The 12,319-nt window shown below is 39.0% G+C and overlaps 1 protein-coding gene across 4 annotated transcripts in view; it reads left to right on the forward strand.

Moving 5' to 3' along the window:
- col12a1b (collagen, type XII, alpha 1b) overlaps positions 1 to 12,319 on the forward strand; it is a 152,528-nt gene that overhangs the window by 124,360 nt on the left and 15,849 nt on the right. For all 4 annotated transcript variants that reach the window (XM_044376184.1, XM_044376185.1, XM_044376187.1 and 1 more), the window contains 5 exons: positions 3,062 to 3,220; positions 4,774 to 4,851; positions 8,900 to 8,986; positions 10,921 to 10,974; positions 11,387 to 11,482. In XM_044376184.1, the coding sequence (XP_044232119.1) occupies positions 3,062 to 3,220; positions 4,774 to 4,851; positions 8,900 to 8,986; positions 10,921 to 10,974; positions 11,387 to 11,482 (474 nt within the window). The remainder of the gene's footprint in view (positions 1 to 3,061; positions 3,221 to 4,773; positions 4,852 to 8,899; positions 8,987 to 10,920; positions 10,975 to 11,386; positions 11,483 to 12,319) is intronic.

Below are 12,319 nucleotides of genomic sequence, written 5' to 3' on the forward strand. Positions count from 1 at the left end.
GCTTAATAGCACAGATCAGTCAAACAGTCAGATCTGTTGTGGATACCTGAAGGGTTTCCGAGCGTCTCGCTGGTCCGATGGGACTGAACAGGGATTATGTGAGTGAGTGAAGATCCTCCCTAACCCATGGCTGGATGATCTCTGCGCCAATAGCAGAGAAATAGATTAACAGTCCTGCCAGTAACTGTGTTTTCTGCTGAGATACACACAAAAAAAAAACAGCGAAAAACAAACATAGGAAATAAAAAAATGCTCTGATTAATGGAAACATTTTGGAGACATTTGATCAAACAGGGGAAGGAAATATGCTCGGAGCAAGTCTGACAATTAATAAAAACTCAGAGTAATTTATAGTAGTTTGAAGGTAAATGTGAAAAAGGAAAGACAGCATTGACGGACAAGAGATAAAGATTGTGAGAGTTGAAATCTAACCACAATCTGACCACAGTTACTGAAAGACAAGAAACAGAAAGTCTACAGTGTTGAATGAAATTAGATTTTTTATGCATATTTAATTTGTTTTTCTTCTGTCAAAATATTCATAACTTTAAAAAAAGCTGTAAACCAGAATTTCTCTACATTAAAATAACCGCTGTGGCAAGTTTTACTGTAACTTAACGCTCTGTTTGAACAAGTAAAAACTCTTTCAGATGCTTTCCATCATAAATACCTGCAGTTTATTGCTACAAAACAGTCAGATCTTAAAAAATATTGGTAGGTTAATTCAGCTTTAGACCTTCAACTCTCTGGAGTGGCATTGATTTTTCTTTATTTGTATCCAGGACAGAGGAAAAATAGTTGTACCGTTGCGTCACATTGTCCTCTGTGTGTGAAGAATAGATTCAGAAAGAGACAAACTAGCACAGCGGAGAAAGAAAGTGTCAAACTTTGTCCCACTGACCTGAGGTCGAAGGAAACTTTCCCTCTGCAGCGAGGATGAGTACGACCTCAGCACACATGACCATTTTCATCTCTACTCCTGTAAACATCCTTCTGTAACAGCCTGTTGTTCAAACGGTGCTTCCAGACATCAGTATGAATGGTTAAAGGTGCATTCCTGAAGAGCCTATAAAACACAAGTTGTAATCAAGTTCATTTTTTATTAGAATCAAGGATGTGAGAGAAAGTTCAGTCACTCTCATTTTCTTTGTTTTACTAGTTGTGTCTTGTTCACACGCACAGAAGTTCAAGTTGACATGTGACATTTTGATCAAATCAAGATCCAATGAAAGGCTCCTGAAGCTGGAAGAACAGCCTGCACTTGTTAAAAATGAATGAAATTCTGTATTCAGCAGTCTAAATGAAAGTATTTTATCTGCGCTGTCTTTATTTTGGCAGATTTGATACCAGTAATAGTTGATCTTATCCACAAGAATGAAATCAATACATCAGTTTGCTGTTTTTTATGACTTAATTCCCAGTTACAGGAACAGTGTATCAGAGTTTCCTCAGAGGATTTTCCAGCATGACAGGAATAAAAATCAGAGTGAGACGCTGAGTACTTTCACTTTTGGTGATTTTTTTTTTGGCCTAAAATTATTGGCAGCATGACTGTAACCATATCAGTGTTGTTACTGGCTATCAAAACTCATATCTCAAACTCTATTGTCTACAGATGAGTATATCCTGTTGTGACCGACATACTTAACCTTCACCAGTACCTGCTGACTTACTGAAAGCTGCTTAGCATTAGATAAATGCCTGAAATCTAAAGTGAAAATGGAAACACCCCCCAAAGGCCTCCTTGGACGTCTCAGTGTTTCCGAGAGCAGCGTCTGCTGTCGGCGGTCTGTTGAACATGCCTCTGCATTTCCGTGGACACCGACTGACCACAAGCAGCGAGTCGTGGCTTTGTAAAGTCAACGTTTTCCCTCTTTACAGCTGGACTCGAGGGCCTCCGAGGGGCCAGCTTTGAGGAAAAGTTGTTGTAAAGGCAGCGCTCATGGCTTACCGCAAAATGACATCATGAGGAGATGTGGCGAGGGAGATCTGAGCGAGGCGAAATGCGCTGTGGTGTTGTGTGTACAACAGAAACAAATCCGCTGCTGCCTCAGTTATTTTACAGTTGATGCTTTGCCTTAAACGTGTCTTACAATGAAGTGGAAGGAACGGAATTTGGGGCGATTTAGCTTCCAAAATGTGATGTGTTTCCAGCTAAAACCGGGTGTTTTTGGGGGAGACGGAGGAATCTATGAGATGTGGTTAAGCTAAACAGAACCTTCAAAAGTCTTCTGGTTGGAATTTTTTACATCAAACTACTGGCATGTCATGAAGTAACCACTTTAAAATGCCCTGTTTTCCGGAAAATTAAATCAATGGTCATAAAAATTGTAGTTTTTAGGGCATTTGGCATCTTAAATAGGTGCAACAACATGGAAAATGACCTAAGAAAGTAAACAAGATTGAATTCCCTGATCACTTATACATGCAGGGAAGAAACAGGAAGGAGTTATTCATGAGGTCACAGCTCCATTAACCTGACGCGCCAGATGGTTTGTTACACAGAACCATCTGAGATGTCGTCCTTGGAAACTGTTTGGAAAAGGGCAAGCAATTTCAAAATAGATTGGATTCAAAGGTGATTGGATGGACCGTCTGTCTATCACCGCTTTACCTTGTGAGGTCACGTGAGAATCCTCATTGGACGCTGATTGGTCCAAACCACCAATGGCATAACTTGAAGCCTGACTGATCTCGTAACAGCTCACATGAACATCTATACAATCCATCATTTGATCCAAACTTTAATTTCCTACTTTCTATAGCAGTGTTGTCAATCCTGAATGAATGAATGAATGAATGAATGAATGAATGAATGGATAGATGGATGGAAAGGAAGTACTGGTTTTCCCTCTGTGTGAGCAGCTCTTACATTCCAGCAGTTTTTCAATAAACAGGACTACAGCAGAGACAAGCGAGCACGTCCACCCCAAGCTCAGGCTCCACCGCCAGACTCGGCATGACCTAATAATTTGCAGGCCATCAGGATAAAAACCAGACACAAGACTTGGTCGTAGAACAAAGAATGTGCCAATAAAATCTATTCTCTTTTCCTCTGAAGCTCCATATCCTGGTTTCATCCACCGCCGTCAAACTCAACATTGATTGCCAAGAAGTGGCTGAGAAGGAGATCAAGGCCGCGGGAAACACATCCAGCGATGGCTACCAGGTTCTGGGCAAGATGTCCAAGTCCATCGGCTCCAAGGGAGAATCAGCGACTGTAAGTGAACTCTGATCCTGCGGCGTTTACACAAACATGGGAGGGGGGAGGGGAGGAAAGATTAAACTATGAATGGACAAAGATTTAAACTGTATTTAACTTGCATGTAGACTTGGTCATTTTAGTATTTGAATGTTGTGTTATTGTCTCAAGCAGGATAATGTTTGGCAGTTGGGAAATATTACAAAAACCCAACAACAAGAAGAAGAATACCCAACAACAGTAACATGAAATGAAAAGGAAAAATCTTTCAACTGAGCAAAACCACAAGAGCTGAACCATTGTAGTGTAGTAATTGCATTGGCTCAACATCCAGTAGGGAGGAATATCATTCAAAAAATTATGTTAATACACTATTCATCATCCAGTTCATCACTGCCTCAAGGGAACAAATTTTTAGATTTATTTTTGAGATTTAGTAGCTTAATTTCTTACAGAATGTACTGTCAACACTAACAAAAGACATTAGCATGGAGTCTACAGCGTTAGCCAGGAGCTACTATTGCTGGACATGATGAGACGCCATAAACACACAATTTTCATTTGTATCGTCTCGTATTAGATCACAAAACCAGAAAGCTCATAGTGACGGAGGTTCTTGAACGATATTTATAGATATAGTTAATAACTTGACATGTGCGTCTACCTGAACGCTCCAGAAACACTACAAAAGAAATACTGCCAGCGTGGTTTGTCCTGAAGTCATTGTCAAAGCATCATGGGAGCTGTAATTCTTTAAGGCTAGCAAAATAATAATTGTTTTAAGATCAGATAAAATCAAGAGGTGATTAAATGTTAATGTCCAGACCAATCAGCTCAATATGACATATTTCACCTTTTCAGAAGCTATACTATTTACCTCTTGTCTAGTGATAAAACCATTAAAATATTCATTTGTGACATTTAGATCTACAACGATTAGTTGATTAATCGATTAGTCGATCGACAGAAAATCAACTGGCAACTAATTTGATAATCAAATCCTCCTTTTGGTCAATTTTTAAGCAAAAATGCCAAATATTTGCTGGTTGCAGCTTCTCAAAAGTGATAATTTAAGGCTTGCCTTTATTATACATGATAGTAAACTGAGTATCTTAATATAGTATGGATTTTGGGCTATTTTCTTACATTTTATAGACAAAACAATTCATACATACCTGAACATGTATGATAAGAATTTGGCAGTAAGTGTAAAAATTAAGAATTGTATTTGTATGCAGAAAAATCTTTATTAATTCAAGTTGAACTCTATAAAGATACATTTTATGTTTATGTTGCAGTGCTACCAAACTCCGAGCTGCTCTAACAGATTCAGGGACTGTATTTGATTGAAATGGACATATCTTGCAGTGGATCCGTACTGTATGTTAGGTCGTCCACATGGCTGCAATATGAGACGTTTCCTTTCTTGTCGGAGCTGATGGGACTCGGCTGTGCTGCATTCTCTGCTGTTTTTCTATTTGTCTTCTGGGAGCTGTGAAGGGCGTATCAGAGACACATGTACCACAACACCATTTCCATGTTTTGGTTTTTTTTCCCCCCTCTCTCTACAGTTCCAGCTCCAGATGTTTGATATTGTCTGCAGCTTGGCCTGGACCAGCAGGGACAGATGTTGTGACCTCCCGTCTATGGTAAGGGAACCCCCCCCCACCTCCACCTCAGGGCCTTTTAACATCACATACATTACTGTACAACCTCTGAAAGACACCTCTAGATTATTTCTGCTTGGAAAACACATAGACAGCAGGTCAAAAATAGGTCCAAAATTGGCTGTAGTTTGCACGTTAGCATCCAAATAATCAACTTCTGTGAGGAGCATCTCCTCATTTGGAAAACCCCAGTGGAGTTTTTTGGCCTGTAGACTAAAGATTTTCGTCCCTGATATCATTTTGAATGCTTTCCTAAACAAAAAAATCTAAATTATTGGCAAAATAAAGCAAGAGTTTGTGGATTGTCATAGCCTGATTAGACATATGCTTTCAATGCACGTCTTGTTTTGTAACCTGCAAATAAATAAAACTCCGATCCCATCGCTTGTGGCCATAGTTAGATCATCTTGATATGTGAGGCAGATTGGAAAAACAAGGCAAATTTGATTTTATACACACAGTCCTGAGATTATTTCTGTCCGGAGAAGCTCTAAATCAAAAATCTGCATGTGTGTAAGTGCGGTTTTTGTTTGTTTTTTACACCTGCGGTACACCTTTTGGGGTGTTCACCGATCATCTTCTTGCATAAAACTGTCAGGCCACCTGGTTTTCCTCAAACTCTTTCGTGAAGAAAGCGTGCAGCCTCGGAGACGATGCAAACATTTAGCGGCAGTTTAAAAGCGGAAGTAATAATAGCCTCCTGACAGATGAGCTCTCAGCAATCAGAGAGAGTGTGTGTGTCCTTGACTTTGTTAGAGTTGTTTCTTTAGAAGCAGATCAAAGCACAGGACTGGAAGTATAATCAGAATCAGAACTGGCTTAAAAATTGCACAGAAGAATAAACATATATTATATGCAGCTGATACATCTGATGAAAGAGCGTGAGATATAGTACAAAACACAGAATCACTTTCAGAACACAGAAGAGCATCTGGGTTCATCCAGTTGACAGTAGTGTGTATTTACTGTATAAAGATTTTACTCATAAACTACATCACTAAGATCTGGAAATGACTCTGGTAGACATGAGGTGCACAAGCTGTCCAATAAATTCAGTTAAACCAAATTATTTAGATCTCTGAAATGAAAATAAAGGCAAATATAAAACATATCTGATGTAAATGGCTTTTAATCTGCTCTACTATCTGTAGTTATGAGCTGTTATGATTATAACTGACGGATTACGACAGTGTAAGTACCCATTGTACTGTTGATTCAAACATGAACTCTTGTGAAAAACAATTCCAAGGCTAAAAAAGAGAGGAACATTTGTTTTTTTTGAGTGGTTAAATATTTGGGCATCTGCAGCAGCTACATTATGAGATTTTTTTTTTTTTTTTAAATGCAACACACAGCGCAGGCTGTTGTTTAGTGGCTGGACTTTCTCAATCTGATGCTTTCTCACTTCAGTCCCAGCTGAGATCTCCCGGGGACATTGTAACAAGACAAGAAAAGCTTTGTCTGAGAGCAGCACGTCTGCAATTTAGACTTCTAAAACATATTGAAAGGATTCAACTCTCCTGGATTATTATCTCAATTGCTGCGTTTCAGAGAACAGCTGCTTGATTGGGCTTTTTTTTTTTTTTTTACCATTATTGAACGATCCAAATTGAGGCAATCAGTATGGACCCATACAGCGAGAGTTTGATGAGTTTAATTAGTTTCATTAAAGATGCTAAATATCAAATTAAGTTTGTTTGTTTTTGTTGTAACCAAAACAGAATATATAAAAACTAAACATGGCCTGTTAAAACGGGCAGTCAAACCCCCGTCGAGAAAATAGCTACGAGTAAAAGCGAGGCGATCGATTAGTGAACTTCAAAGCAGGCTGAAGTAGTGGTGAGTTCACAAATGGATCCAAACACGAGCTAAACGTGGAGCTTAATTTCTTCACTTTGGTTCCCAGCTGCTCTTTGGGCTGCACCAATATGACAAATGTGATTTAATCTGGAGTAAAAAGCCAGCCAAAGAACATTAATGATACTTTATAACTACTAATTACAACAGACGGACTGGAATAAAGTACAACATAAATCACAAAGCTTTGCAAAACCATTTGTAAGATTAATTTATGTTGAAAGGACAGTGCTCTTTTCCTGTTTTAGCAGATGGGTGTAACTAACATGCAGTATAGATGAGGCTCATTGTCATTGTTAATTAATTTTCTTATAAAAAGGTCTGAAAACTTGCTGAAAAATGCTGTCAGGATTTCCCAGAGTGCAAAGTAACATCCAACAAAATCCAAAAATAAAACATTTTTTTAAAGTCTAAAGGAAATTCTCACATTTAAGAAGTGTTAATAGATGTCAGTAATCAATACATAGTGAAAAAATAGAAGTTTTTGGCACATTTTACTGTGTGTTGATAACTAACACATTTATTTGTGATAAATGACTCAAACAGTTGATTGATTGTTAAATCTATTGGCCATACTGTTGGTTGATTTATAGATGATAGAGGTTTGTAGCAGCAGTCACGTTATGAGACTTCGGTCCTTAAAGCTCTAAATCGACCGTCTTCAGCCAAGTTTCCATCCAAATTTAAAACCAATTTCCAGAAAATAAGCAAAAGAAAAATGTGAATTTATGCTTGTTTCCATCCACTCCTGTTGCGTGAATATTAGGAGATAAACAGCTGGTGGCGCTAATTCTCCAGTCTGTGCCATTAAACCACTAAAGAAGTAGCAGAGGACACAATGAGATGATGTCATTAAAAGAGCAGCAAAGCTCAAATGATGGAAAACCATTTGTTTGTTTCATGCATTCATTTGAGGAAGGTTACAGTCTCCTCATCATTCATCACATGTCTGATGTTTTCATCAAGTCACATGGTTCATGTACGTCATCATTCATTCACTGAGTCTGTTTTATCAATACACCAACTTTCATACCTCAGCCAAGCATAAAACATTTTTGGCAATATTTACACTTTTCTTTTGAATGTGTGACTCTTCAACTCTTTTTAATGCACAAATTGAAAATGTGCATAAAAAAAAATGTGGATGGAAACTTCCTAAATGTCTCACAGCGTAATCTAGGACCATTGTTTCTGATTAACGGTCAAAAGATTTCGTCAACTTTCGTGTGAGACCAGCAAAAATCACACAGTATACAGGGTCTTTTATAGGCTGCAGATCATCTCTTTGTTTGTTTACAGAAAGTATTCTGTTGTAACAAAATCTCAGGAAATGATTTACTGAAGTTAAAGCAGCAGATTAAAGCGACTTGTGGATATGTGACGCGATATTATCCGTTTAACTCAACACAGAATCCACCTCGCCTCGCTAAGAGGCTCTTCCTGCTTGGGTGTCCTTAAATGTCCTCCTTTTCTTCTCTATCCTGGAGGTTGATTCTCAAAATGTTTCCTTGAGGTTTTACTTTCAAAAAAGCTTAATTTCATCGTCTTGCTGAAATCTCCAGACCAGATAATGTGCCCTCTTCTGCTGGAAAATCACCCAGGGTTTTGTCATGTCGCCCACTGATTTGCTTTGGTATTTTCTGTCGGTGGAACGACTCCAGAAGACGTCTCTTCAAGGCATTAGAGATCACAATCTTGGCTCTGCTTTTTGTCTATCTTAAGTCAAAATGTACAGAAATTTCATCTAAACTGTTTAGCTCTTGCAACCCTGGGAAATACATTTTTTTGGGGGAGGGGGCATCCAAGGACAGAACATGCTGTACGGCAGGTCAGCATGTTTTTGGAAGGTTCTCAAAAGAAACTAGAACTGCTTTCTATTCCTAGACACCTTATTAGGACTCACTCACAGTTTATGTCAGAGACTGTGTTAATGTTTCATGTTTTGAACCGTGACTGTATGAATCATCTGCTGCTAATGAAGTGACATGGACGCTGTTAGATGTTAACTCACAGTCCAGCCCTCAATCCAAAGTTGAATCAGCTGAAGCTTTGGATTCGATCCTCTTTGGCTCGTAATGATCCGCTTCTTTCAGACGCTCTCCGGCTTCCATTACCTTTTTTTGCGTTGTTGTAGTTTTTAACCGGTAAATTGTCTGTTTCTCCTCTTCATCAGAGAGATGAACTGAAGTGTCCTTCTCTTCCAAACTCCTGCACCTGCACCTCAGAGGCCAACGGGCTCCCAGGGCCTCAGGGACCAGTGGTAAGAATCACCTGAACTTCAACATCTAATTTTCTGGCTCCATCTGTAAATCTATACTTCTGTCTATTTGATTAGAAGATTTTCCAACTGCTGGTTTTTGAAGCTGTTTTTGATTAGTCTTGTTTCCTTGACATATATTAAAAGAAAAGTCCTCATCCATGAAGCCTTTTCTCTTGTAAAAGTGAAACATCAAATACTTCCATTAAAGCAGGAAGTAAATCCCACCCTCAAACACGCTCCTATCAGATTTTACTGAACCTGCAGAGGAGCGTGTGATCCTTCAACTGACTTTAAGGGATGGGGGGTGGGGGGATGGGGATGCTTTTACTATTTAATTAACTCCAATTTTAACAATTTAACATTCTGACAGGGACCATTTATCATAATGAGCACTTTAACTTTTTCTACTTGAGCACATTTTACTCCTAATACCTGTTTTCTTTACTTAAGTTATGCCAGACTTTTATTTGAAATGGAACATTTTTCCACCGTAGTATCTCATACACATTCCCCACGTCTGGTTATTTATGTACTGTATGTTGTACAAGGGAGAATATTGCACCCTGAAGCACATTAACCATGGGAAACTTCTTTGCAATGCCTCATAAAATCTTTTAAGAGGAGGGAGAAGGTAAACTGTGGTGGAGCATGTTGAGGGCCGACCCCGTCTGACAGTTGATGGATGAACCTCCGTCCTCCTCTCCTCCCCTCTGACTGCACTAATATCCATCTTCACAAGAAATACACTCCCCTAAACGACTTTTACAGACTGCCATTATCCTATATTTTCTTTATCGTCAACAAACCAACAACGTGTTAATCTGTCTCAGCTCCAAGCCCATTGGTTCCTATTGAAGACATAAATCTTTAAAAACACCTAAAACAGCTAGGCGCTCTAGTTTTTTTTTAAGAAATTTCACTAAAACAGAAGAAAACAGCACATTTGTTTGTGACTATTTTCACATTTGATGCTCTAGTTAGTATTTCTGGCAGCGGGACGGCGCGTGTGGTGATCGACTCTAAATAAACTACAGCGTGTGTGTGTGCTCATGGTGATGAAGGAACATGTCATCCAGTGTGGTGTAGCTCATTGATTTTTTGTTTTTTTGGGACATCGACAGAGGTTTATGGCACAAAAGAAGAAGAAGATATCAATAACAATACTTGGTAGTAGATCAATTCAATCTTGCTCTTGATTTGTTGACAATAAGAAAAAAATGTGGAATATCACCAGATTTTAAACGTTCAATTTATTTTTAAAAGTTGTTTTCATGGTTTGGGTTTTGTAATTTTTTTATTTGCTTTATATCGTTGAAACAAATTAAGTGAAGTAGAGAAGCTAAGAGTTGAGATTTATTAACTTTGCTGTGAGGTTTTGGCCTCATCACAGTAACTAATGTTAACTAAAGAGCGTTATTTCTTGAAATGTTTAAAAGCTCATTTTAGCCTCTTTGGAGAGATTTTGAAGATGTCAGACACACAAAAGGACACTTACACTAGGTACTCTGCTTACTATTTGCCTTCTAAAACTGTTGTACTTTTACATATCAACCAGTAATTTGGTTTACTTGTGGAGAAGAAGTTTGGGAACGAGAAACTGTAGAACTTAAAGAGTTTTATCCTTTTATATTTTTGTAGGTTCGCTTAAGACAAATGAGACCAAGAGCAGTTTTTTTGTTCTTTTCAAATGGTTTGTTGACAATAAAGAAAATGTAGAATATCACCAGACTGATCCTTTATAGCACCATCATAATTTGTGCTCTAAAATGTGATCTTGGCTTTCATCAGGTTATATTCTTCAGGTGTTAAAATCTCTACCCGGTGATGTTAATATATGAGTGTGAATATGAGATTAAAACTTGTTAAAGTGGATATTTTCTCCTCTTGTCTTTGTTTTGACAAATGTTCCTCCTCCTTCTCCTCTTCATCCTCAGGGTGCCCCCGGTAGCAAAGGTCCCAGAGGTGAAAGGGGAGAATCCGGTACTGTTGTAAGTACTTTTTTTTAAAAATATCATCCTTCTTCTTCTTTAAAACCTGCTGCTTCACCTTTAAATTAACGCTGGAGAAAAAAAAAAAAAACATGACACAGTTTTTTGGAGCTGGATCAGACTCCTCGGTTATCTGCCCTCGATAAAAACAAGAGATTGTTTAAAGTACGAGAGCTCTGAAGAGAGAATAAGCACATCTGATTCCACTTATCCAATGAGTGTTTTGCTCTTTGTGCCTGATATGAAGGGAAGGTTTGTTTCGATCCGTTAAGCAGCATTCCTCGTCTCCTGTTGCTCTGTCCACAGATTGCAACAGTAGCGTACTTGAACTGTACTGTCCGGCCAGATATCAACAAATTCCTGCTGTGTTTAAACGATTCTCATGTGACCTTTTCCTTTCTTGCTTTCGTAGGGACCGGTCGGTCCACGGGGAGATCTCGGACCACCTGGGCCCATGGGCTTGCCTGGTCCTCAAGGACCCATCGGGTTGTCGATTCCAGGAGAGGCTGTAAGTGTATAAACACACCTCACTCAAACGCACACACTCCCCGCTCTGCCTTTTCAGCAACTAAACATAAATCCCATGATGCCTCGGCACAGCGGAGCAGAGGGATTATTGGGCGATTTATTATGCAGGGAATTTACAAGCTGGGGAGTAGCTGTGGCAGAGAGTCACATTCCTTCATGTCTGAGGGGAAGAAGTGATACCAGAAAGACCTGAGACCTCAATATTACTGAATGTCAATAAATCAGAGTTTGGATTTCCGTCTCGGAGATGAGATTTACCCAGATTAAACCAAAAATGTTCCCTCGTTTTATCTGAGCTGTCAGTGTGTAATGTGTTGGTCGTGGCTCGTAGTGATGAACCTACAGAGAATTATCAGCCACTCTGCGGCTCCTCTCGGCTTTATGGAGCTTTATAACGAGTTTCAACTCATTGTTTATCTGTCCAGCTGCAATTTTACTGTTTTGGTTCACTCTCAGTGCTCTCATAGTGTCATTTTTGCCACAGCAGGCAGCTGTTTTCAGAGAAAAAAGCTTTAAAAAGCCACTGTGCCCTACCCGCTCAGCACCAAACAGCAAACAGACACAGTTAGCTGTAGACTAGCTGGTGAACATAGTGGAATATTTAGCAGCTAAAGAGCCAAATATTTCCCCTCCGCAGTTGGTAGAGAGCAATAACAGAGCTAAAAGAGAGTGAATATTGGACTTAAATGAATGATTATGTTGCTCCATAATTGCTGGATGTGGCAATAAGCAACTGTTTACTGACAAGTTCAACATAACTTAAAAGCTGATGATATGTCAGTGTTGTGTTCACTGCTTGTTTCTGCTGAAAAGACTT

This window comes from Thunnus albacares, chromosome 16 (genome assembly GCF_914725855.1).
Source record: "Thunnus albacares chromosome 16, fThuAlb1.1, whole genome shotgun sequence".
Lineage (NCBI taxonomy): Eukaryota > Metazoa > Chordata > Actinopteri > Scombriformes > Scombridae > Thunnus > Thunnus albacares.